General features: G+C 42.9%; 1 protein-coding gene across 2 annotated transcripts in view; it reads right to left on the bottom strand.

The window, feature by feature from the left end:
• Nucleotides 1-1,453: 1,453 nt before the first annotated feature.
• The window catches only part of pdzd7a (PDZ domain containing 7a), a 103,640-nt gene continuing 78,451 nt past the window's right edge, over nucleotides 1,454-26,642 (bottom strand). For both annotated transcript variants that reach the window (XM_078565160.1, XM_078565159.1), the window contains one exon: nucleotides 1,454-4,485. In XM_078565160.1, the coding sequence (XP_078421286.1) occupies nucleotides 4,342-4,485 (144 nt within the window). In that variant the 3' untranslated portion in view covers nucleotides 1,454-4,341. The remainder of the gene's footprint in view (nucleotides 4,486-26,642) is intronic.

Here is a 26,642-nt window from a genome sequence, read left to right on the forward strand (position 1 = left end):
ACTCTTGAGTTGCCACTGACTGCACGGTGGAAAATGGAAGGCATTGACATACATACTCTACTCTGGGAGCCCAATTTAACACATTAAGTGTCCCATTGTGGTGAGGATACCCTAACATCCACCAGCGTAAAAAGGGCAGCAGCTGTGTGCATGGTGAGAGTTAAGACCTTAACAGAAATAGGCCATCGAGTCTGCTCCGCCATTCAATGAGATCATGGCTGATCTGATAATCCTCAACTCCACTTTCCTGCCTTTTCCCCATAACCCTTGATTCCCTTACTGATTAAAAATCTGTCTATCTCAGCCTTGAATATACTTAACGACTCAGCCTCTACAGCCCTCTGTCATAAAGAATTCCACAGATTGACTACCCTCTAGGAGAAGAAATTCCCCCTCAACTCTGTTTTAAATAAGCGATCCCTTACTCTGAGATTATGCCCTCCAGTCCTAGATTCTCCCACAAGGGGAAACAACCTCTCAGCATCTACTGTCAAGCCTCATAAGAATTTTATATGTTTCAATAAGTTCGCCTCTCATTCTTCTAAACACCAATGAGTACAGGCCCAACTGACTCAACCTCTCCTCATAAGGAAATCCCTCCATCCCCGGGATCAACCGAGTGAACCTTCTCTGGACTGCCTCCAATGCCAGTATATCTTTCCTTAGATAAGGGGACCAAAACTGTTCACAGTATTCTAGGTGTGGTCCAACTAGTATAGTTATAGCCTTGTATAGTTTTAGCAAGACTTCCCTATTTTTATACTCCATTCCCTTTGTAATAAAGACCAACATTCTATTTGCCTTGCCTATTGCCTGCTGAACTTGTATGCTAGCTTTTTGGGATTCTTGCATGAGGACCCCCCAGATCCCTCTGTGCTGCAGCTTTCTTCAGTCTTTCTCTATTTAAATAATATTCAGCTCCTCTATTCTTTCTGCCAAAGTGCATAACCTCACACTTTCCCACATTAAATTGCATCTGCCACGTTTTTGCCCACCCGCTTATTATCTATATCCCTCTGTAGAATCTTTGTGTCATCTTCTCCACGTGCCTTCCCACCTATTTTTGTGTCATCCGCAAACTTGGTGATAGTACATTAATTTCCCTCATCCAAGTCATTAATATATTTTGTTGGGGCTGTGTCCCCTGTATTTAAATCTTTAATCCTCCTCTCTCCCCGGTCATGTCCCACACATTATGACAGGTGAAGTCGAGATCATTGGCTTAAAAATGAACAAAAAATTTCTGACAGAAAGTGATAAAATTAGTTATTAACAAAAGCAAACTTGATCTCAATGCATGACTTCTGAGCACAGTTGCTCCATTCACAGCCAAGTGTCAGTCAAGTGAAACACTGATATTTAATAGGCATTTTACATGCAAATCTTCCTCTTGCTTTACTCAGAAGAGAGATGAGTGAAAGGGTATAAATTGTTGAAATCACATCAGAGCCACTCTGTATCAATGCCAAGTTTTATTTCACAAAGAAACAATGGGGGAAATTATATCACAATATTTTTGCTATTTTGTGTTTTGGTAGAGAAATAAGCTAATAAACAAAATTAAGGCACTTTTTTGCTACAGATTATCAAGGGTCACAAGCTGCACAAAGTTAATTTGTTGGATTGGATTGCATAGTTGCCATGTACCACAATGCAAATAAAAGATGCCTCTTTGGTTAAAAATTGATTGTAAACAGATTCGGGTAATTCTGTGATTACATTTATAACAGTAATCTTAAAAACATATGCAATAATACCCATTGCATAGAATTAATCTGGAACTTGGTGATAATGTGTCGGTGACAGCATTGTATTACCACCTTTCTTCAAAGATTTTTCTGGATGTGTCAGGGAGGCACTTATATTTAATATGCAGTCCCATGAGGGCACCACTCAGAGACAATTACACTGTGTACTGCTGCCCTTTGTTTATGCAGGTGCTGCTGCTGAAAAATTCCTATCATTGAGAGATAAGTAGGACTGACAGCAGCTGATGGGTCCCATAAAAATTGTGAGTTTCTGATGCCATTATGTACCTGGAGGTCAACCAGCTTAATACAAAAGAGTGCTGTTAATGACAGACAAACTGTACTTTGCCGTTGATAGCACTGGCTTAATGTATAAGTGCCTAGGTGCTATCAAGCATTCAGGACTATTTATTTAACGATATGAATTATGTACATGTATATAGCCTGACAAATGACCAATGACAGAAACATGTAAGTGGGAAACTCAGTATCTCCAGTGCTTTCACTAAGGGATGATTGTGCTAACTTTTACTGTGGATGTTAAGGGAGAAAGGAAAAGGGCATTTGATTCGATTGAGAGAATTTGAACATTTGCTGATGTAGTTCAATTCGAGTTAGAAAATGCCGGTGCAGCATGCATGGAGTTTTGCACACATGCAGTTGTGTTCTTAATAAAAAAAAATTACAATGCCATTTACAATCAAATATGTACATATCTTTGAATATATTCAAGTGCGCCATGATAGTTTGGGGTTGAATTGAGAAAGTCTGAATTACCAAGAAAGGTTCACTTATCTGTATTTTTTAGTTGTGCATTCATAAATAGAGGGTGTATTTTTGAAGGGCTTCTTTAATTTATAACAGACAACATGTACTTAATCTGTATTAATGGTAAAAATTAAAAGTAATCATTTAAATATAAAAAAACACAGATCAAATGACCTCATGAAGTGAAGTTCTGTAACTTCCACTAAATTGAAGTTATGACTCACACAAGGTTTTTTTTTCCTAACAGTGGTAAACCTTTCATTTTGATAGCATCATGAAGCTTTTATTGAGATCCTGCATGAGTTACAGGGACAGAGTATATGGGAAGGAGTGGGAATTTTACCCAAGAACACCAAGGAGCAAATTTTACAGCCCACCCCCGCTGGTGTATTTGAAGGCGGGGGGATGTGGTGGGGGGCAACTAAAATAAAGTGGGTTGCCTTTCCATCCAACCCCAACCTGTCCCTCATAATAAGTGGGGTGGGGGGGATAAGGAGTCAGGCAACACGCCTGTGCTTAGACCTATTGAAAGTCTTATGTGGACACTGAACTACCACTTAAGGGCTTCATTCCCCCTCCACTGCAGTTTTTCGGTCTACGGGGAAAGCAGAAGGATGGTAACTAGTCTGGCAGCTTTCACCTGCACAGGTTAAAGGTGGGGAGGAAGAGGGATACCTCCTGGGGTCTCCCAGCTGTGCTCCCCCAAAATCCCCAGACTTACCCAAGTCCAGTATCCATCTTCTCTGGGGACTGATTGTAGTCCCAGCAGTGGCTACCACTCTCTTATGGTGCTGCTGGGGCTACAGAGCTGCCAATCATCAGGTTGGCCAGCAGCTCTCCAGGTTGGACTTCCTGTCCCCTTGGGGGCAGAAGTGCATTCTGACCCTATTAAGGCCACACCCAGTGTAATACCACTGCAGGATGGCTGGATTGATGGTCGGCAAGAGGCCAACAGGCCTTTAATACAGGGAGGGTGGTAATCCATCCCCTGTAAAATACAGCCCCAAGTTATTTAGGTTCCTCTTCCATTCATATCAGCGAAAAGCAGCATTAGCTAAATGCTATAGTTACATGATTTCTCTGCAGTAAAGTAGCCTGCATAGTTCAAGGAAAAATATTCGCAACCAATTATGACTTCATCTAAATATTCAACTATTCTTCTACAACCTGAGTGAAGAATGCTTCACTGAGCATTCTTCAGAAGCTTGCAAGTTGAAACTCTTAAGTGCCACGACTATACCACAATTATGTGTAACAACTGCCCAAAGAATGGACACTCCCAACGGTACTGTCATGAAGAATTCTTGTGCAAAAAAAGAATCCTAAACGGTAGATCAATGGTGCACACAAATTATGTGGCAAATGTGTACGCGAACCACAGCCCCCATCCTGCCCACAAGTCAGTTCACGATCAACTTTTAAACATATGGTGCATTGTGACGGATGTTAGTGTTTAACATTATACACCAGACCATCCAACTCACATTCTTGAGCTTGACATGAAAAATGACAATGAACACGTTTTCCATAAAATGATTAACGAACCATCTGCTCAAGAAGGAACTGTGTGAGATTCTATTTTGGGAGTCATATGTATAGAGAGTAATGACCCATTCACTTAGGGATAATATAGAAAACAGTGTCCATCCACTGTATGAAATGTTTTGTAAATTGCTTTTAAAATCAACAGTAAGGTGGTTTACAGATTTCAAATCAATCGAAGTTCCGTTGAAAGACTCCCATCATACATTTAAAAATGTCTGTAATGTGTGGTCATCCCAAATTATACGCCAAAGGTCCATCCTGGTCCTGACAGATTTAGTCTTCAGCTGCTCTTGGGTACCTTAACCACGAACACCATTGGATCCAGAGATTTGTTACTGTAAGATTGACGGATTATATCCACTGCTTGTCGGTGTGTGACATTCTGTAGGCTTTTTCCATCAACTGAAATCAATTCATAACCAGCCTGCACCAAGGGAAGAAAACATCACAATTACTGGTCAATCTGCCTGATTCCCAACAAAACATCTGGAACAACAGGACATTTAGGGAAGAACACTCTTCTACTGAAGGATCAGCTAAGTATGTGTGCTGCCATTCTGGTGTTTTTTTTTGAAGGATTCTAAATCAGGATTTTTTTAGTTCTGATGCTGAAATGGAAAGGCCAGAGGTCAGGGAGCATTGCACTCACCGAAGTTCAACAGAGCTGACCCTGCCAGAATTTCTAGGATCCACTCTAATTACCTACGCATGGCAAGCTCTGATTGGTCCTTAGGGCAGGAGCTTGCCAAAGAAGAGAGGGTGGGAAATCAGTGCTAACGGCTGTCAACACGATCAGAGTACATTTTTTTTTGGCTTCCTTTATTCGCCTTTTGAAATCAGATATTGTTAGCTGTTGAGTTTCACCGTGCTCTCATAGGTAAATCCTAGTTTCCTTTCAAGAATGTTTTCACTTGTCCTGTTATCTAATAAAAATATTACAATGCATTCAGGATAACAAACCGGCAATCCCTTTTAAGTTACTTCAGTGATTACTTCTATCCTGGAATCCCCCTTGTCTTAATAAGTCAGTGGTATAACACCCCACTAGAACTTGCTTTAGGCTTTAACTGATGAACTAATTTATCAAATAATGACAGAGAAGTAAATTATAGCAACATCATTCTTCACAGCAGCTGTCAAACTTCTATCTCTTCTTACAGTAAGAAAATGAGTAGCTTATACTTGTGATAGAACAATAGTGTTATCCATTTTCTTATGTAGTGAATCATTTTTCTTTTGTTCGTTGTCTTCACTAGTTTTCTTCAAAAGTTGTAGACAAATTGAGCAAAATTTAATGGATCCCCCTGGAGCACGCACGATGGCAGGGGACCAGGAGAATTGGGCTGGAGTTCCCATGTCTAATTCCCAAATTCAGTTGGAGACAGGGTGCGGGAAGCCCTGACGTGGAAATCCCACCTGCTGGCAATGGGATGTCAATTCGGCTCATTAACAAATAACTCAAGAGCAATTATCCCTGAGCCCACCGGAATTTAATGAGGGCTCAGGATTTAACAGGACCAGCATGGCTTTCCCAGACCTTCTGAAAGTCACCCAATAAACCCTGCGGCCTTGACGGCGGGGTATGGGGACTCTCGGCACTTGGTTCCCCATTGAGGGACCTGGCCTCCGGAATGGAGGGAACCTGCTGAAAGCCACCCCGCTGCCTTGCATCTGACACAGGCCTCCTAGAGAGAAGCAGTGTAAGGTTCCCTCCAGTTCTCCAGCCAGTTGATGGAACTCCCGTCACACAAACTGAATTCTGCCCAGTGTCTCAAGTACTTCAGATCAAACTTACTAACTGTTCTGGGTTCAACCCACACTCCAGGATGGTACTGAGGGAATGCTGCACTGTCAGAGGTGCTGTCTTTCAGATGAGATGTTAAATTGAGGCCTCATCTTCCCCCTCAGGTGGACATAAAAGATCCCAGTGCACTATTTCAAACAAGGGTAGGGAAGTTATCCCCAGTGTCCTAGCCTCAATCAACGTCACAAGAAAACATGATCACATTGCTGTTTAAAAATAAGGGGTCACCCATTTAAGACAGAGAGAAGGAAAAAATATCTCTCTCAGAGGATTGTGAGACTTTGGAATTCTCTTCCTCAAAAGGTGGTTGAGGCAGAGGTGGTTGAATTTTAAGGCAGAGGTAGATAGATTCTTGATAAGCAAGAGGTTAAAGGTTATCGGGGGTAGGCAGGAATGTGGAGTTGAGGTTAAAATTAGATCAGCCAAGATCTTATTGAATACGGAGCAGACTCGAGGGGCCGAGTGGCCTACTCCTGCTCCTAATTTTTATATTCGCATGTTTGTGGGAGCTTGTGGTGTGCAAATTGTCTGTCATGTTTCCTACATTACATGATGTGCCTACACTTCAAAAGTATTTTGTTAGCTGTTAAAGTACTTTGGGGTATCCTGAGGCCATGAAAGGCACTAAACAAATGCAAGTCTTTTGTTTTGACTTGGAAAAGGTAAGGTCATAAATGCCTCTGAAATGGTGGCCAAGCTTTATGAATTTAACTAAGTGTTGGTTACTTAAATCTAAAAGCAACTGCGTAGAAAATATACATTCAAAGAAATCACACAGAATGGTTGTATTTGAATGAAATGGTTTGCTCCCCACCCCATCTTCCTCAAACACTTGCTTTTTGAATAAACTTAGATTGTTGCACCAAATATGACAAAAGATTTTTCAGAATTAAAACAATGAGTAATGCCAATAGCAAGCTAAATCTTTGACAGTGCTTTTGTGCCATTGGCTCATTCCAAGTTTGTGGGGAATATCTGCAGTGCTAGTCAGTTTGTTGTTCACAGGAACATCAAGAAGGTCACAGCAGGGCCGATGATCTCACTACTTTATTGTTGATCGATAGCACCAACTTGAGAAAATAACACATGTTTGCATAGCTTTTGCTTTTTCTCAACAATCCAAACCATCATTTGCACTCACGTTATCATTGGCTCCCTCCGAAAAATCCTGCTCCCAATGAAGATGTGAAAGGATTTTTCTTGGTTACAATATGGACAGGGTAGATGAATGGATGAATCTTCTGAAGATGAATTGTTGTAAAGAATTACTGGGTCACATGTCGATCACATTTCACTTGGAGTATGGTAGTGAACCAAGGAACATAGCTTCAATCTGAGCAGTTATTAAAACCTACATAACACTGAAGATATAGGATTATTCTGTGTTCCTGGATGTGCTAGGTTGTAGTATAAGCAGCTCCACTGCAGCAGAAGGAGAGACTCACATTAAGGCAGAAGAATAGCCCTACCACGGGCCTCAGGTTAGATTGAGGTCTGGAGCATGCAAGTATGGTGGGAGTGAAATGGACAGAAAGAGAGGAGACTGCTGAACAGTTCTCTCCCTCCATCGGGAAATGTCAATTCCTTCCTATTGTTATCTCAGGGACTTCGACCAGAATTCAACAGGAATAACCACCTGAGCCCATGTGGCAGTTGGGAAAGAGACAATCACCAATGAGGATAGGGTTTAGCTACGCTGCAGCACCACTACCATTCCCCTCAGTGACCCTGGTACTCCACTTACTGGTAGATAGTCTGCTGGGAGTTTGCAAGGAATAGCACGGCCAGGGAACTAGGTTGGAATCATGGTGCGGTAAGGATGGAACTCCTGCACCAACCAAACAGGTGTAGGAAAAAGAAAAATCTAGTCCTCAGATCTAGGCTCAAACATTGGAGGAAAAAACTACTCAGGATAATACCAGAGGAACAGGGCAACAGAAAAGAAGGGAGAAAATTGGTTTTAAAAATAAGAAAAAAATGAACTTCTCACAGACCTAGTGAGTGATTACAGCACCAGAATGAAACTACTTTATGTCCCTCCTGGGAGAGGTAGCCAAGTTTTCTGGCAAAAATGCATTTGATCTGGAAAGGCTAAACTAAAATGACTATAATCTGCACTGCACATTTTCTTACCGTGGGCATTTACTATGATGTACTTATCCTCACAATGGGCAATGCTGCTTAATTTAGGAAAAAGCTCTAGGCATATTAAAGTAAAAGAGTAGAGAATTGATATTTATTTTTAAAAATTGTTGGTATTTGTTAACAGTGTATCTTCGAAGGCAGAATGAAAAGTGCCGGAGAAAATGAGATTTTCTGCATAGCAACTTGTAATCTATTAAATGTGCAATGGGAAACAGAATGGGCTGCAGGGCAAGTCTCAATTTTTAATAATACTGCTTACAAATTGTCAGAAAACATTACCAAAAAGCATTCGATTTTTACATATTGTCCTTAATACTTGGAACTTGGTCTAAGACCATTAATGCATGTTAATTTTCAAAGCAAAAGCAAATATCATTTCATTAATTCAATTTAAATTTGTTGATGACTCAGTTTTCTTTATTAAAATAAGGGATGGGAAACTGCATCAGTAAGCGCAGTGACAGATGGGCTTTACTGTACACTGCACAAAGATGCTGGTGGGTAAAGGTGCCAATTTCCATAATTGTTTCTAATTCCGAAGTAAAAATCTGTGCCATGCAATGCTATCGGGGAAGACCTGTCATGGACCAGCTTAGTACCAATTACCCTACGATACCTTGAACCAAACCTCAAATTAGGCACGTGTTGAAAATCATAGGATGCCTTTTTCCAATTATTTTTGTATGTAGATTTTTCATGATAAGATTGAAGTTAAAAATCTGTGCTTATGAGAGTGTATCAAAGAGAGATTGCAATACAACTTAATTAATCAACCAGCACAAAACTAAGTCATATGCTGTTTTTCATTTTCTGACTGATGATCTTCAGATAAGAAATGGGAATGCTGTCAGATGAAAATCACCCCAAATAACTCTGAAAAATCAAAGCTGAGCAAATTCTACCATCGCTTTGGGGGGCAAGCAAGAGGAGGGAGGTTTACATGTGAGAGTTATTGGTTAGTCAACCCAGAGATGGGATGCCAATGCCGCCACTGAGTTAAAGAGCCTCAGTTAAACCCACCCATTAGTAAACTGGGTTCTCAACATGAATATTGTCCCCCTGCTCTGACAGGGACAAGTTCGGGAGGTTATGCCCTCTATTCTGTACAAATCTATCAGACCACTCCTACAGCCTCTCCCTGTCTACTTGGGGGCTGTAAAATTTGTGTTTCTACTCTGGAAGTAAAATGAGGCACAATGGGGGAAAAAATGTAGCTGCAAATTTCAGGCCACTGGTCTTAGAACTGTAGTGATTAGATCAACTTTCCTCGACCTTAAAATTATAGGCCACTACACAACATTAACCTCATCACTCCTCAACTAGATCAAGGAAAATCTTGCGGCAAGTACCATATGGATTGCTAAAGGGTTATGTTCTGCTGCTTCAACCCAACCAGTTCTATCTTTATATTCTATCACGTAGAGTAACAGATGTGAGAATGATACCATCACATCTGCCATCAAAGCGTAAATTACTTCGAAAATAGGTCGTGCTCCAATTTGGCAGGAATATCCAGCTGCGGTACCCTCCAAACACCCCTATGAAAAAGGTAACCTTAGTAGGTTTAGGGGGAGACGGTGGTGTAGTGGTAATGCCATTAGATTAGTAATCCAGAGGATTCTCTGGGGGCATGTGTTCAAATCTTACCATGGCAGCTGGTGGAATTGAAATTCAATTAATAAATCTGGAATATAAAGCTAGTCTCAGTAAGTAACCATGACAACTATCATCGATTGTTGTAAAAACCCATCTGGTTCACTAATGTCCTTCAGGGAAGGAAATCTGCATCATCACCCTCTCTGGCCGACGTGACTCCAGCAATGTGGTTGACTCTAACTGCCCTCTGAAATGGCCTACCAGGCCACTCAGTTCAATAGCAATTAGAGATGGGCAACAAATACTGACAATGACATCCACATCCCATGAAAGAGTAAAGAAAAAAAGGTGTTTGATTAATTTGGCTTTGAAATGACACTGTGTGATACTAAAGTAAGTGGATTAATGCTTCCATTGAAACAAAATGGAAGATAAAGGAATTTTGCACAGAAGTGCAATAATTTTGCACACCATTTGCTAATATTACACAGCATAATCTTATTTTTTAAAATTTTAAATCTATAGGTAGAATAATAAAAATAGAACAATGCTGACAATGCCAAATTAAGGGACATAGTTTTTTTTAAGGATGTAACACAAGAGTTACTGTATTCAGTAATTGCATGTGAATTTTAGTCTGGATCAACACACTGATAATCCAAATCATAAATCTGTGATCAGCTTTCAGCCCATCTAAATACTACAACTGTGGCAAGTGTTGCAGAATTATCAGATTTTCATTGAGTAAACAACAGCCTAGAACATCAAACAATGCAATGTCATTTTCCTATTTCAGGCAAACGTATACCACGTAATGATTTTTCAAAAGAGAGTTCGGGTTTCCCAACAGCCACTGATCCTCATGGGATCCTGCAGGGCAGTTATCTCCTTTTCCAAACCATTATAATTAGCTAACATCCAGTGACATTATCATTTTAATCTAATCTTTTAATTGTGAGCAGTGAGGTAATTTTACCTCACTCAATTTGATCAAGTTACTACATGTGGATATGAGTCCTGAGAGTCTCCATTTATATGCTGCAGTTAAAATAAAACATTATTTATCTAAACCTTATTTTGCTCTTTTCACTTCTCTACTTGAACAAAATATTTCAAATGCATTAAATATCAGATACTGCTACCGTCAGTTTTAATTGCGTGATTATTTAGGTTTATTTACCAAACACTAAATCCTAGTGGGCTTCTCCCTGTCCTTCAAGAAACCTTAGTCTGGCAGTCTCTAATGTTGACACAGCCAATGTCCCTTCTGGGAGCGATAACTCTACACCTGCAGGCAAATGGGCTCACAGTAATTAAGCAATATATCTTCTACTACATAATAAACTGTTAAAATTACACTGACTAAAATTAGCTTCATGAATAATTGAGAAATATTTAATCATTCTTCTTATGTTAATAAACTGTGACCTGCTTGTCAGTTTGAACTCTGGGTGCAGGCTGCCAAACACCATTTGGGTAGGTTTGTAGCAGGGGTGCTAGAAATGTGTGCCAGAAGTATGCAGAGTAGGCAGATTATGATGTTGGTTGGAGTGTAACATTGATTTGACTCTAGCTATGCCATTATGAACCTCAATGCTCCAGTCTCTCTCAACCTCACACGTGTTCAGGAGCAGGATGAACCTCCCACCCGCGTTATTTAAAGAGATATTCACCACTCTCAGATTAGTTGCTGATTCATTTCTACTGGCTGCTGTTGAGTTAATAGAAGTGTTTGGTGGTTTCCATTGTTATTTAAAGTTGGTGGAGTCTACAGGGAGTGGTGTGGCATTTGGTGAAGGCCTTGGGCAGAACTTTGCCCTCGGATGGCGGGTGGACAGCTGACCCCCGCCACCGAAATGGGGCCCGCCACCATTTTGAGTGGGCGGGCCAATTAAGGCCCACCCAGCGGGCTGTCCGACGGAAAGCGCTATGTGCTTCCTGTGCGGTGGTGGGGGGGGGAGGGAATCCCCATCTGTCAAAGTGCGCTGTTTCGTGCATGTGCACGAAAGAGCACATTGCTCCCTGAGGCAAAATCCTGTCTCAGGGAGATTAATGACAGGTAAGAAAGTCAAAAAATAGAAAAATTAAAAAATTATTAACATGTCGCCCTCATGTGACAATGTCACATGAGATGGGACATGTTAATAAAAATGACATAAACTTTATTAGACTTTTTAAAAACGGACATGAAACCTCATCCCGCCAGTGGATGAGGTTTCATGCTTTATCAGAAGCCCCCCGGGGCTCCTGGCCTGCCATCAGCCTTAAGGTTGGACGGGCAGGTCTTTAAGTATCTTAATTAGCCTGTCAATGGCCTTAATTGGCCATTGACAGGTCGGCGGGCGGACAGCTGATTTCGCTGTCTGCCTGCCTTCCTAAAAATTTAAAGGGACCGGGATGACATCAGGCTACTGGGCGACAAGGTTTATCTGCCGACCATCTGGCTTAGGATTCTGGTGTGCAACCCATGCACATGTGGGGAAGATGCATACAATGAGAGCCATGCTGTCACACAGAATGTAATCGAGCAGACCATTGGGGTGCTTAAGCAATTCTTCCACTGCTTGTACGCACTCTAGAGGAGCCCTGCAGTGCTACCCTGAGTGCGTGTCGTGATTCTGCGTATTCTGTTGCATCCTGCACTACTTCGTCATCGTGAGGGCACTGCCCTGCTATCAGATATACGGTGAGCAGCTGAGGAGGAAGAGAAGGCGCAAGAGGAAGAGAGGAGGCAACAGACACATCCCCTTTATGGCCAGGCTGTCCATGATCAGCTCCTCCAACTGTGGTACCAGTGAACACAACCCCAATTTCCAATTCAACACCAGATTTGATAAAGTGGTCAAAATCATCCCATTGGCAGAATGGTCGGGAACCAGAGCATAAAGATTTAAGGTGATTGGCAAAACAACAAAAAGTGACATAAGAAAAAGCTTCTTTACGCAGCACAAGATTATGATCTTAAATCCGCTGCCTGAGAGGGCAGTGGAGTCAGATTCAAACCGGATTTTAAAAAGGGAATTGGATAAGTGCCTGAAGGGAGTAACATATCAGGGCAATGGGGAAAGGGCGGGAGAGTGAGACTGGCTAAATTGCCCTCTGAGAACTGACACTGTCACATGCTGTGATCATAAAAGAACCAATCGGACAAGTTTTCTTGAATTTAACAAAGAAAGAGGTTAGCCTTAATATACTTAAACCAATCTATGTAAAATAATAAATACAATTTGACTTTCACTCAAATACACTCTGTGTATTCAAAGTGTAACTTGATTAAACCATGTATGGAAAGCTCTCTTAGCCAGAGTCCCATCGTCCAAGTGATTAGGCTTAATGGTTTGTCCCTAAAAGTTGAATACCTCAGGTGATTGCCTTAATGCCTTTCCTTAATGCATTGCTAATGAGACAGGAGATGTGGGTCCTTCACATTCCCCAGGAGGTCATTGTCTTTGGTGGGTTTTGCAGACATGCTGTCTCCATTCCAATGAATTGGAATGTATAGCAATACAAATTGGGGTAACCATCTTGTGCTTTAATTTCAAGTTACCTTTAGTCTCCATGTTTAAAAAGTCTGTTTTCAAAAGTTCAATTCAGGTTTCTAGATGGGGCATTAAAAATTATCATTTGACATAAAGCATGCCTTCATGAGAGCACCAAAATGTTCTGCTATCTTCAAATAAAAATTGAGATTGGGCCAATTTGTTTAATAAATTGAGGATTAAACTTTTGCTAATTTGGTATCTTATGACAACTTGTATTAGTGCCTTCAATGCAACGAAATGACCAAAAATGGGTCAACAGAGCCAAAAATGGACAATGGACAGTGAAGGAGAAGAGTTAAATGAGGTGACCAAAGATGTGGCGAAAGAGAGAAATTTTGAAGAGGCTTTTAAAAAGGAGAAAGAGATAGCAAGGCAGAAAAGTAGATGAGTATTCCAGAGTCTGAGGCAGCTAAAGCGTTTTCAGCTTTGGTCAGGATTATGTATTGAAGAGCTAAGTTTGAATTGAGAATCTTTGCTCTGAAAGCAAATGGAAAAGGGTTTGGTATACCAGATTCGCATAGGCCAAAAATGAATAGAGTTTTGCACATTGGACACAGATTTGGTATACTGAATTTCTATGCTTTAATTAGGCAAGCATTCATCTGTGGTCAACATTTATTAAAAATTATCCACATAATTCAAGAGATTAAGTCCAAGTTCATAGAGTTATGAAACGCAAACATTTTTCTTGTTAAATCGCCGATTTACAGGAGAACTACACTGGAGGCCGGAATGCTAGTGTGTGTGGTTGGAAAGTATTATTTTTGGATATTCTACAGATGGCAATGTAATGATGGGTAGTTTATCAAAGTTTATGATAGAATTAATCTCATAAATAGTCTCATAAGTGACATTCCATTTACATTATATAAGGTATTAAGTGCTCTAGAACACTGCATCTTCTTTGAAATTTATAATATTTGGGTAGATTTCATGAGTTGTAATCGATGGAAGATTAACTATTAATTTGAAATGTTAGTTGCAGAATTTTGAATTTTTAAAAATTTGCCAGATTTTTAGGAGTCCAAAACAATAAAGAGTTTGCATATATCTGAGGCGGCACTGTATTGTTAAAATCCAATGACAGAACATCATTGCTGCACAAATAGTTTACGATATATTAACAATCTGGCACACTTAGAAGGCTGGTAAGTGATTTATTGGTCAGTTGCACATATGGTTCAATGTTATCCTATGGTTGACCCTATTTTCCAACGTATGAGCTGCCTGCTACAGGGTTCATGTTGACATAGCACATTCACTAAAGAACCAACTGTTCAGGCAAACAAAATGATACCAGTGTAAAATGTGACTGTTGAATAATTATCAAATCATGAAGCACAATGCTCCTGAAATTATGCTGAGAGATTCGAGAGCATGAATTGTATCATATAAAAATTTCCTCTTTATTTTATCAGAGATGTTAATCTATTTAAACAGTTTAATGCTTCTGTAGTGAAGAATTTCAGAAGACTGTACTAAGTGATTGCATACTAGCCTCCCACATTATAATTTCAATGTCATTTGAACATCAAATTGTTAGGAGGTTAAGACAATACCATACCAACAAACATGGAATTCTTCTAGACTAAATATTTATTGAATATTTTATATTTTACAGTGCATAATTCACAGACTGATGGAACTGGCACCAGCCATATAAATTCTGTGGATACAAGAAGAGCAGGTCAGAGGCTGGGAATTCTGCAGGGAACAACTCATCTCCTGACTCCCAAAAGCCTGCCCATCATCAACAAGGTAGGAGTGTGATTGAATAGGCTCCACTGGCTCCAACACCACTCATGAAACTCAACACCATCCAGGGCAAAAGCAGCTCCTTGATCAACACCCCATTCACCACCTTGAACATTCATTCCCTCCACCACTATGTCACAGGGGCAGCAGTGTGTACCATCTTCAAGACGCAATGCAGCAATTTACCAAAGCTCCTTAGACAGCACCTTCCAAACCAATGACCTCTACCACCTAGAACAACAAGGGCAGCAGGCGCATGGGAAAAACTTCCACCTGCAAGTTGACCTCCACATCCACACCATCCTGACTTGGAGCTATATCGTCATTCCTTCACCACCAAAACCCTGGAACACTCTCTCCTGTGAGTGGTAGAGGAAGGTGTACCGGGGTGGGGGAACAAATGTGTCAGGTGGGTTGAGAGGTTGGGAGGGAGTGACAAATGTGTCAGGGAGTGATGAAGGTGTTGGACGGGGTGTGGGATTGTGGGAGGGACGAAGATATCGAGGTGGGGGGGGGGGGGAGGATGAGGTTGGGAGGTGGAGAATGCAGCAGGTTGGGAGGTGGAGAATGCAGCAAGTGGGAAGGTAGATGTAAGGGGGAGAAAGGTGTAAGGGAGGGAGTATGGAGGGGGGATGATGGCTGTGGGGGGTGTCAAGGAGGTAGTTTGGTAGGGGGAAGATGTCGGTAGGAAGGTGAGGGAGTTCAGAGGCGGGTTAGTGGCTGGGGGTTAGAGGACGGAGTACGGAAGGGGGAAGATGGCCGGGGTGGGGGGGGAGGAGGGAGTTCTGTTGTGGGGGAAGGTGTCTGGGGTGAGGAGGGTTGTGCTGATGTCCAGGTGAATGTGCAAGAGAGGGGTCTGTGGAGTTGATGCCTCCAGGGAAGCAAGTCGAGAGTGGGTGTGGTATGAGGGGGTGGTGAGTATGAGAGGGGGCAGAGGGAGCCAGTAGGATGGGAGGGTGAGGGTGTGTTGGTAGCAGTAGGAAGAGTGGTGAGGGTGGTTGGTGGGAGCTCAGAGGCAGACATGGACCCTGGGAGTAGCAAGGAGGAGGTCAGGGAGGTAAATGTGGATGGAAGTGGGATTCTCAAGAAGGTAGGGAATGTGCGCGTTCACCTAGATATCCTGGAAAGACAAGGGTTTGGGCTGGTAGGTGACGGAGGGGAGGTGGGAGGGGGATGCTGAGGGGGAGGGGGTCAACAGTGATGTGGGGAAAGGGCATGGGTGACTGGGAGAGGGGAAAGGATGGGGGAGCTGATGATAAACTTGACAACTACCATTTTGCAGAAATTGAAAGTGACTGAGCCTCGTGTTGGGCGGGCACAAGTGCTGCATGGGGGTGCAGTCAGTGGGCAGAGATTCAGGTCAGCTCAGATGGACAACTAAAAGAGAACCCCAGCAGGCAGCACGGAAAATGCTCGGGACAGAGAGATGAGTGTGATGGATGAAGGCTCAGTGGGCTTGGGAGAGTCTCCAAAAGGTCCTGTCACACACACTTCTCCCTCCAGGATCATTCGTGGTCCAGTTGCATGCAGTTGAACTGCTAGTGGGGGGAGGGATGCAGTGGGAGGACTTGCGAAGCCTGTCAATGGAGCTGAAAGACACCATTACACGTTATTCTGTGAAAGTGAATATATCTTCAGACTATAAAGTGACAAAATGTGTTCAACCATGCAACCATGAGTAATCAGAATTTCTTAACCTTCCCAGGCCTACCACTTCTTCTAGGTGTTGCCCTGCCATCCACAGCAGTGGTGGAGACAGCCTGTGCAATATTTGGCTCTGTTGCCTTCAGCGTGTGTCCTCTGGAGAACAGAGCCTTGAGGACGCGGCTTGCTTTGGCTGTCCTCCTGTGGACCAGCTGCTCCCTCTCTGGTGACAGAGGACGAGGTTGAGGGGGTCACAGGTAAAAGGGACTCAGAGGGAGCAGACAGCCTCTGAGATTCCTGAGTGGATGACCTGGGGTGTCCAGCTGCTGCTCCTCCTCCCTTCAGGTGCCTAAGGGGCAGGAGCATCTGGAGGGACATTGCGTTGCCATTGCAGGAACTCACCATGGCTACCACGATAGAGTGCAGATCTGCGCTCTCCACCTTCTGCTGAACCAGGGTCTCCATGGCGTCTGCCACCCTTCCCATGGAGATCTGCATGCATGCACATGTAGGCACCACTTCATCAGAGAGCATACGGATGCACTCCTCCAACTTGTGTGCCACTCTGCTGAGGGCTTCTAACAGCTCGCTCTGATGGTGTCCCACCTTCTGCTGACTCTCCACGAATTGGAAGGCCAAATCCAGATGCTCTTCATCCAACTCGGACCTCTTCACCAGCAGCTCTCTGAGTGCCGGGGAGCTCAGCTGAACCTGCCTCCTCCTACTGTAGACACGTATTCATGCAGTGACTACCAGATTGTGAACCCAAACCTGCTCTAGATCTAGGTCCCACCGTGTGTTTCTGTGCCAGTGGAGGGTGTGGGTAAGTGGTGTGATGGGTCTTCCAGGCTGCTTATTTCCAGCTCTGCAATGGAGGAGGTGTCCTCTTGGTTGGAGGTGAGGACGTGGATGCAGCTGGGGGACAGGCTGGCTGAGGGCGTTGGTCACTTGGCGGAGCTCCCTGTGAACCATAGTCCATGGCAGCAGAGTCAAAATCAGAAGAGGGAGCACTCACAGTTCCATTGATAGATGTGGTGCAGGATCCTCATGTGGATGTTCGCCGCTGACCTCATCGTCGCCGTAGACACGGTTCACATCCTCACCAGTCAGCATGATGGCACACTCCTCAAAGTGAGTGAGAGGCCTAATGTGGGGCACTCCATCCCTGGTCTGGGACCTCCCCCTGCTGTTGTGAGCCAGTTTCTCCTGCATGAAAACAGATGGAGAGAGTGTGAGTAAGACGCATGGCACTGCATGGAATGTTTGTGTGGTGAGCGGAGCCATGGACGGGATGAGGACGTGAGCTCCAGAGGATATGAGCCTGGTGGAGATGTGAGGGTCAGTGTAAGAGTTAGTGGTGTTGTCCCTTAAGGTGTGAGATCCCTGTGGATGTGATGGGTTTGAGAGTGTGAGTTGCAAGTGATGAGGTGGTTGACTTACACTGGCGGAACGGATGAGAGCATTCATCCTCTTACTGCACTGGATGGCTGACCTCCTCTGTGCTCCACTGGTGCTGACTGCCGCTGGCACCGCCTCCCAGGCTGGATTGGTAACTCTGCTGGGACCTCCTGTGGCCAGAAAAGAGGTAGAGGACATTGCGGCGGCCTTCCACAGCTTCCAGCAGGTGCCCCAGAGAGGCATCACTAAATTTGGAGGCTGCCATCTTCTTTGCTTTTCAGGGCCATCTGTCGCCTGGATCACTCCTGGTCTGAAGACATGAAGTAGGCTGAACTCTAGTGTGCTTTAAATATGGTGCCCGGAGTGAGAAAGCCCAGAGGTCACGGTGTGGCAGGCCAATCCGAGCCTGCCTGCCTGCCAGCAATCTGGAGTGTTTCCCCGAATGCATTATTAATGAAGCCGGACGTGCCGGTAATGGGACGATACGGTGTGAAAGCCCGCCATTGCGGCAGGCGGCTAAAACGACTTTTCTCATGCCCACTACCGCACTTAGTACAAATCTGGGCCGATTCTGCCCTACACCACATGGACTGCAGTGGTTCAATAAGGTGCCTCACCACCATCTTCTCAACGGCAATTAGGGAAGGGCAAAAAATGCTGGACTAGCCAACGATGCCCACATCCCATGATCAAATAAAAAAAATCTGCCTCACGTGTGGAGATTAAAGCTTGCAAATAATGTTACAAAAAACATCCTTGAATACCAGTTTAAATAAAGTCTGTATTCAAGTTGTGTAGTACATTTCTTTGAAAGCTTGCTGTTACTTTGGTTTTTATAAAAGAGATGTGCGTGGTCTTTCCCAGCTAAAGCTGTGGAAGGTTTTGCTTTTTTGACTTTGACTATTGTAAAATATGACCCAAATTCTACTTCTTTTTTCTCTGGCGTGAGAAGTTAATGTTTGGCAGTGTAACAGGGTGTTGCAAGTGCTTCATGTAGTACAGCATTCTGTCCAGTTACTTAATGAAAGACTGCTGAATTCTTCGCTGATATTTTTCCTTTCTTCCTTTGCCATTTCTTTTGCCAATGTATTTATACACACAATATAATAGAATGCAGCCCTCATAAGATCTATTCTATTTTGGCAAATGACAGTTCATCTTAAAACGGCTTATCTGAGATGAAACTACATTAAAAGTAACAAATTTGACTTTGATCTTATTACAAGTGAAACTGCATTAAAAAAATAGGGTCAGATATTTGACATGCAGAGCTGTTGCCAGATTGGATAAACATCACTCAAAAATTAAGAGAAAAATGTTGGGAGAACTTCATTCAGACTATTGAATAAGTAAAATAAATCTTCTCACTTTTTATAAAAAAAATACACAGTTTTTTTTAAACCAGCCTCACTGAACGTACAAACGGTTCTCATTCAATGCAAGTGTCCTGTAGATGGAAACAGTAGCGTAACCAGGAAACGCTACTTGTACTGACTCCAGCCCTATTGAGTTATGCTTATTTTCATTGATTTGATTTTCAAACGTAATGTACAATTCACTGTAAAATCTAAATATAGTTCTACTAATTTCAGGTAGTTTGCAATCAAGCCTGCTATTTCCTGTAAGTAAAATCTCAATGTTGAAAACTGTTCAACTTTGTTAACTGTAAAACTTACAAGGATTACATAGAACACACAGCACAAGAACAAGCCATTTGGCCCAGTCAGTCCATGCTGGCATTCACATTCCACCTTGGCTCCTATCTTTCCTCCTGGAACTCCATCAGCATAACCCTCTATTCCCTTCTACTTCCTATGTTATCTAGCTTCCTTTTTAAATGCATTTATACTATTTTCCTCAACCACTCCTTGTAGTAGTGAGTTCCATAATCTCACCATTCTCTGAGTAAAGAAGTTTCTTCTGAGTTTTCTGTCTGACTTCTTGGTGACTATATCATATTGATGGCCTCTAATTTGCTCTGTGCCACAAGTGTAAATACTCCAGCAGACTGAATTTTTAGGGCCTCCCAAAGATGGGAAGGGTGGTGGGGGGGGATGTGAAAATACCGGTTGCAGACAGCAGGTCGATTTCAAGATCCTGATCCCGGCGTCAGGGGGCAGGCTGGCACAGGAATCCTGCATACCAATTTAACTTGTTAAAAAGGTTTTTCAGAGCTTATGGAAGAGGGAGGGTGTGATCTTTAAGGGGCGCACAAGTTTTAGAAGCAGCCAGTATCAGGACAGTTGACGGGAAGTGGGTAAACAGTGTGCAGTCAATCATGGCTGCCCCAAAACTTCACCCCAGCTCCATTAGAGGGTCAGTGGGACAAAGGGGGAATGGGCACTTGGTAATGAGGTGGCTTTGGTGCTGCATTGGTGGCAGGGAGAGTGGACACTCAGTGCCCAGGCACTGAATATAGTTGGAACCGCCCTGACATCGCGAGAGCAGAACAGCAAGGCTGACATGGACAATTGGGTGGCTACCTTCCCAGAAGGAAGACTCCAGCTGGCAGTGGGGACACAACTGTCAGATTTTGGACTGCGTGGTGATAAGGGGCAACAGCCTTCACAGGAAGGGCAGAACTGAATACATTAGTAGGACATGGGAGAGAAAAGAAGGACAGGTAGACAATGCAGGCCAAATCTCCAACACTGGATCTACCACTGAAGATGACAGGGATGACTTGGAGATGAAACCAGTGCTGCAGCCTACTGCAACTCTCCAGGAAGATGGTCACTGACATCTGGGTTCTTGTCTCCGAAGACTTTGCACCTTGCAGCACTGGATGGCATTCTCTGCCAGTGGCTGTCAAAGTCACTGTAGCCTTGAACTTCTTTGCTTCAGGATCCTTCCAGGGATCCGCTGTGGACCTTAGTGGCATCTCACAAATGGCTGCATACGGATGCATCTCTGGTCGCTGATGCCCTCTTTGCACAGCACATTCAGTTAGCAAAAGACAGAGGGTGTTTCTCCAGATGCAGGGCATCATTGATTGTACCCATGTGGCCTTCAGGGCATCCAGTGACCAGCCAGTGAGATACACCAATAGGAAGGCACTCCCTCAGCTTCTGCAACCGCAACAAGAGCTTAGTCCATGTGCCCACTTTCCAGGCTGTTTCCATGACTTTTTCATCCTTTGATAGTCTAGGCTGCCTTCACTCCATCTCCCAGAGTTCTTGGGTGGATCCTAAGGGACGAGGGAAACCCGTGAAGAGGTGGCTATCGGCCCCTCTATAGAACCCCATGTAGAGGTACATAAATGATATACAACCTATGCCACCTCCTCAGCAGGGCAGCCATTCAGCAGGCCATTTGGCTTCTGAAGATGTGATTTCTGGTGCCTGGACTGGTTGGGACATGACCTCCAACACCCTCCTGCAAGGATCTTGGTCATTGTGGTGGTCTGCTGTGCTCTCCATAACACTGCCCTTCAGAGAGCTGTGTATCTTGAGGGCGACCAGGCCTAGTAGAAGTCAGTTCATCGGCAGAGGAGCAGGAGCAGGAGGGAAGAAAAGAAGAGGAATTGGAGGCGAATTGACACAATGCTGAACAGAGAGGTGCACCTGCTGCAGGACGAAGTGGTCTCCTCCTTCAGGAATGGGGAGGCCTCTTTCCTCGCTCTTGCAGCCTCCAGCATTAAATCCAGGTCAGCATTGAGAAGGACTGGATGGCAGGCCTCTGGCTTCCCTGTGACATCTTGCTTCCCTCTGTTAAAGTGAAAGGCTTTGGCACAATAAGCAGACTTCTCCATTAATATAGCCAGCTGCCTCAGTGATGGTTGATGTGGAGTGTCTAAATGACTCCCTCACTTCATCTGACCCACCTCCATTACCATCCCTGCTGGCTCTAAGTGGACAGAAAACCAGTCTCCATACCAATTAAGGGCTCACCCCCATGAAAATCATGACTTTAGTCAGTTTCCCACCCAATAACAGACCCGGCTTCTGTTTCCTGCCTCTGTGGCGAAAATTCAGCCCTCTGTCCTCATCAAAGCTTTCATATCTTTAAAGACCTCTATTAAGTCACCCTTCAGTCTACTCTTTTAGAGAAAAAAACACCAGTCTGTTCATCCTTTCTTGATGGGTATACCTCACAATTCTGGTATCATTCTTGCAAGTCTTTTTTTGCTCCCTCTCCAATGCCTGTATGGGCTTTTTATAATATGGCGACCAGGATTGTAAAACTGTATTCCAAATGTCATCTAACCAAGGTTCAGTACAAGTTTAGCATAACTTCTCTGTTTTTCAATTCAATCCCTTTAGAAATAAGCCTGAGAGCTTGATTTTCTTTTGTTTTATGGCCTAACTAACCTACGTCACTGCATTTAGTGAATTATGTGTTTGTGAAGAGAGGTAGATACTATGGCAACTGGGATGTATATGAAACCGAGAAGGGCTTGCTCATACTTGCTCAAATGGCTTTTTTCCATTTTTCTAAGGAATTGTGTCAGCATTTCCCTGCATGCCCTTGAATTTTCTTAAGTTACCCTGGACCCTTTTATTTGCTAGTACTTCCTTCAGTGGAAAAAATGTTTTAAAAGTGTTTGGAATCATATCGCAGACGTTAAATGTAGTCATGCACCTTAAACTGAAACCAAATTATTGTTGTGTCATTAACTCAACTCAGAAACAATTACTGATGCAAGAATATTACAATTAACTATGTATTTGTTTTAAATTTTAACATATTGTGAAGATTTCTTTGGTAAAGATACATAGTTCAATTAGCTGAAAGTAGTATTTTGAATTGGAGCTTTCTTATTAAACTTGTATGTACTCAGATATTCAATCCACCCCCTTTGCTGATTCACATTTTGCTTGGCTTTCAATATGACTGTGAATTACCTCTACTGCATTTATAATTAAGTACCCATTCACTGCATCAGGATAGTCAATTAGAGACTAATTATGTTCTACAAAATTCAAACAAAGAGCTCTTTACAGAACAACTATTGTTCGCACTGACTTCTCCTTGGTTATTGAAAGAAAGCTGCAGTTTACAAAAAGTATTTGGTTCCGATAGCTAAGTTGTACCCACACTTGGGACAACACTTCTTTGTTGATGGTAGCCAATCAAACAGTTGGCAGTTTAATATGTTGTCACAGCAATCACACATTAGCATGATCACAGATTCAAGCCGAGACAGTCTGTTTCACTTTCTGAGTTGAAGCAATGAGGGATTAAACTAAAGCAATAACTATTATTGTTCATATCATTTAACTGTAAAATTCATTCTTAAAATTCTACAGTTGTGAAATCCAGTACATCATCTTGCTGAAGATTGAGTTATTAATATACAATGCATATATTGGATAATAAATTATCTAGAGGGGGTAGAAAACAGTAATTCAAAATGAGTGGTTCAGAGCTAAATTGACCAGAATATAGAATCATAAAAAGTCACAGCACAGAATTAATTATAATTGTAGCACAGAACCTGCCTGGATGAGTGCAGCTCCCATAACATTCAAGAAGCTTAACACTGTCCAGGAAAAAGCAGCCGGATCAATTGGCATCCACAAACATTCTCTCCCTCCACCACCGACACACAGTAGCGGCAGCGTGTACCATCTACAAGATGCACTGCAGGAATTCACCAAGGTTCCTTCGACAGCAATTTCCAAACCCACGACCACTACCATCTAGAGGGACAAGGGCAGCAGATAGATGGGAACACCACCACCTGGAAGTTCCCCTCCAAGTCACTCAACATCCTGACTTGGAAATATATCGCTGCTCCTTCACTGTCGCTGGGTCAAAAGCCAGGAACTCCTTTCCTAACAGTACTGTGGGTGTACCTACACCACATGGACTGCAGCAGTTCAAGAAGGCAGCTCACCACCACCTTCTCAAGGGCAACTAGGGATGGGCAATAAACGCTGGCCCAGCCAGCGAAGCCCACATCCCATGAATGAATAATAAAAAATACCGAGGTGGTCACTTGGTCCATCATGTCTGTGCCGTCTTTTTAAATATTATAAGGGTTTTTTTCCCTATCACCCTTTCAAGCAGTGAGTTCCAGATTCCCACCATCCTCTGAGTGAAAAAAAATCCCCTTGAATCCCTTCCTAACCTCCCACCTTTTACTCTAAATCTATAAGTCTTAGACCCTTCAACGAAAGCTAATAGGTCCTTCTTATCCACTCCATCCAGATCCCTCGTAATTTTGTACACTTCAGTTAGGTTCCTTTGTTCCAGAGAAAACAACCCTAGCTTGTACAATCTTTTCTGTCCAGGCAATATCATCATAAATCTCCTCTGTACCCTCTCCAGCACAATCACATCTTTGCTATAGTGTGATGACCAGAACTGCTCATAATACTCCAGCTGTGTTCCAACTAGTGTTTAATCCAGTTCCAACAAAACCTCCCAGCTCTTATGTTCTGGCTAATAAAAGTAAGTATTCCCTTTGCCTTCTTGACCAACTTATCTACCTGTCCAGTCACCTTCAGGAATCTGTGGACATGCACTCCAAGGTCCATATGTTCTTCTACATTTGTCAGTATGCTTCCATTTATTGTGTACCCCCTTGCCTTGTAGCCTTCCCAAATGCATGAACTTACACTCTCCAGATTGAATTCCATTTGCCATTGTTCAGCCCACCTAACAAGTCCATTGATATCTTTCTGCAGTCTGCAGCTTCCTTCATCATTATCAACCACATGGCCAATTTTTGTATCAACTGCAAACTCCTTAATCATACCTCCTACATTCAAATATAAATTATTGATATATCACAAAAAGCAAGGGGCCTAGTACTGAGCCCCGCAGAACCGCAATGGGAACAGCCTTTCAGTCATAAAAACCACCATTGACCATCGCCCTGTGCTTCCTGCCTCTGAGCCAATTTTGGATCCAACTTGTTACTTTGCCTTGGATCCCATGGGCTTTTACTTTTGTGACCAGTATGCCATGTGAGATCTTACCAAAATCCTTGTTAAAATCCATAGAGATTATATCAAGTACTCATCCACCCTCCTTGTCGCCTCCTCAGAAAACTCAATTCTGTTATTCAGACGCAACCTCCCCTTAAAAAAATCTGTGCTGGCTGTCATTAATTAATACCGGTCTTTCTAAATGAAGATTTATCCTGACATTTGGATTTTTTTTCCATTAATTTTCCCACCACTGAGGTTAGGCTGACTGGCCTGTAATTACTTGCTCTATTAATTTCTCCCTTTTTAAACAATAGTCCAGCGTTAGCTGTCTTCCAGTCCTCTGGCACCACACCTGTAGCCAGGTAGGGTTAGAAGTGATGGTTACAGCCTCTGCTATTTCTTCTCTTGCTTTTCTTTACAGCTTAGGATAAATTTCGTCTGGGCCTGGGGATTTATCCACTTTCAACAATGTTAAACCCTTAATACTGTCTCTCTCACTATGTTAATTTTATCTAATATTTCACACTCCTCCCTGATTGCAACGTCAGTAACGTCCCTCTCTTTGTGAAAACAGATGTAAATTATTCATTAAAAACCAAACCAATGTCTTCCAACACCGGTTATCCTTATTGTCCCTAATAGGCCCTACAATTTCTTTACTTATTCTCTTATGCTTTGTGTGTTTATAAAAAAATGTTGCATTTTGCTTGATTTTACTTGAAAATATTTTTACATACTCTCTCTTTGCTCTCTTAATTCCTGTAATCCATATATGCCCGGATAGATGCAGTAGCTATGGGATCCCTCCCAGGTCCAGTGCTTGTTAACGTTTTGCCACGAGAAATGCATTTTTGATGGTATAAACCCTAATCTCCGTGCATATTTCCGATACGTAGATAATACATTCACAATCTTTGAATCTGCAGACTTCCTTACACACCTGAATGCGCTCCATCCCTTGCTCAAATTCACTTCTGAGATGGAGCAGTCTTTCCTCGACGTGCTGGTTGAGAAATCTGCTAACAGGTTCTCTATTACTATCCACTGTAAGCCTACCTTCACCCGTCAATATATGTATTAGGATTCGTATGGCTCCAAATGCTATAAGATTGGCCTCATCAGTAATCTTGTAAATAGGGCCCAAGCCATTTGCTCACCTTGAAGGCTTGATGCAGAAATAGAGTGCAACAAAGCTATCTTGCGAGACAATAGCTATCCTGATCAGATCATTGCTCACTGTGTATCGCGCAAACTCACAAATGGGCCAAAGACCATCACTTTCAGACTGGAAAAGTGCCCAGTCTACCTCATGTTGGTCTAGAAAGGCAAGGTATCTCACAAATTTGAACAACAGGTAATAAAGCCGTTTCATGCTGCTAATATGTGGTATTGCAATGCAAGTATGCTGCTGTCAGTCCAAAAAGATGTTCTGCCTACCACACAACTGAGCAACATGGTGTTTGAATTTCAGTGTCAGTACAATGCCAGGTATATAGGCCATAATGTCCTAACGTTGGCTGACTGAATCAAACAACATGTTCCTTCGGCTGTTCGTAATAAGCAGAGTACAAACTGTACTCAACCAACCTGCAGGCATTGCCAGTGTCTGAGTTGCCCAATTTTGGTATCCTGGTGTCACATCATCTGGTTGGGTTGTGTCACGCTAACATATCCTTGGTTTCGTATATTTGGACATAGGCAAGGGAAGCGGCTGCCTATGCCCATATCAGTGACGAGCACCAAGCAGGTAGCAGCCCGTGGTAGTGCCTGCTCCCAGGAAAGCTGGGTAAATCTGCATAGTGCTGCTTCCAATGAATTT

This window comes from Cetorhinus maximus, chromosome 20 (genome assembly GCF_964194155.1).
Source record: "Cetorhinus maximus chromosome 20, sCetMax3.hap1.1, whole genome shotgun sequence".
In the NCBI taxonomy this organism is placed as follows: Eukaryota; Metazoa; Chordata; class Chondrichthyes; order Lamniformes; family Cetorhinidae; genus Cetorhinus; species Cetorhinus maximus.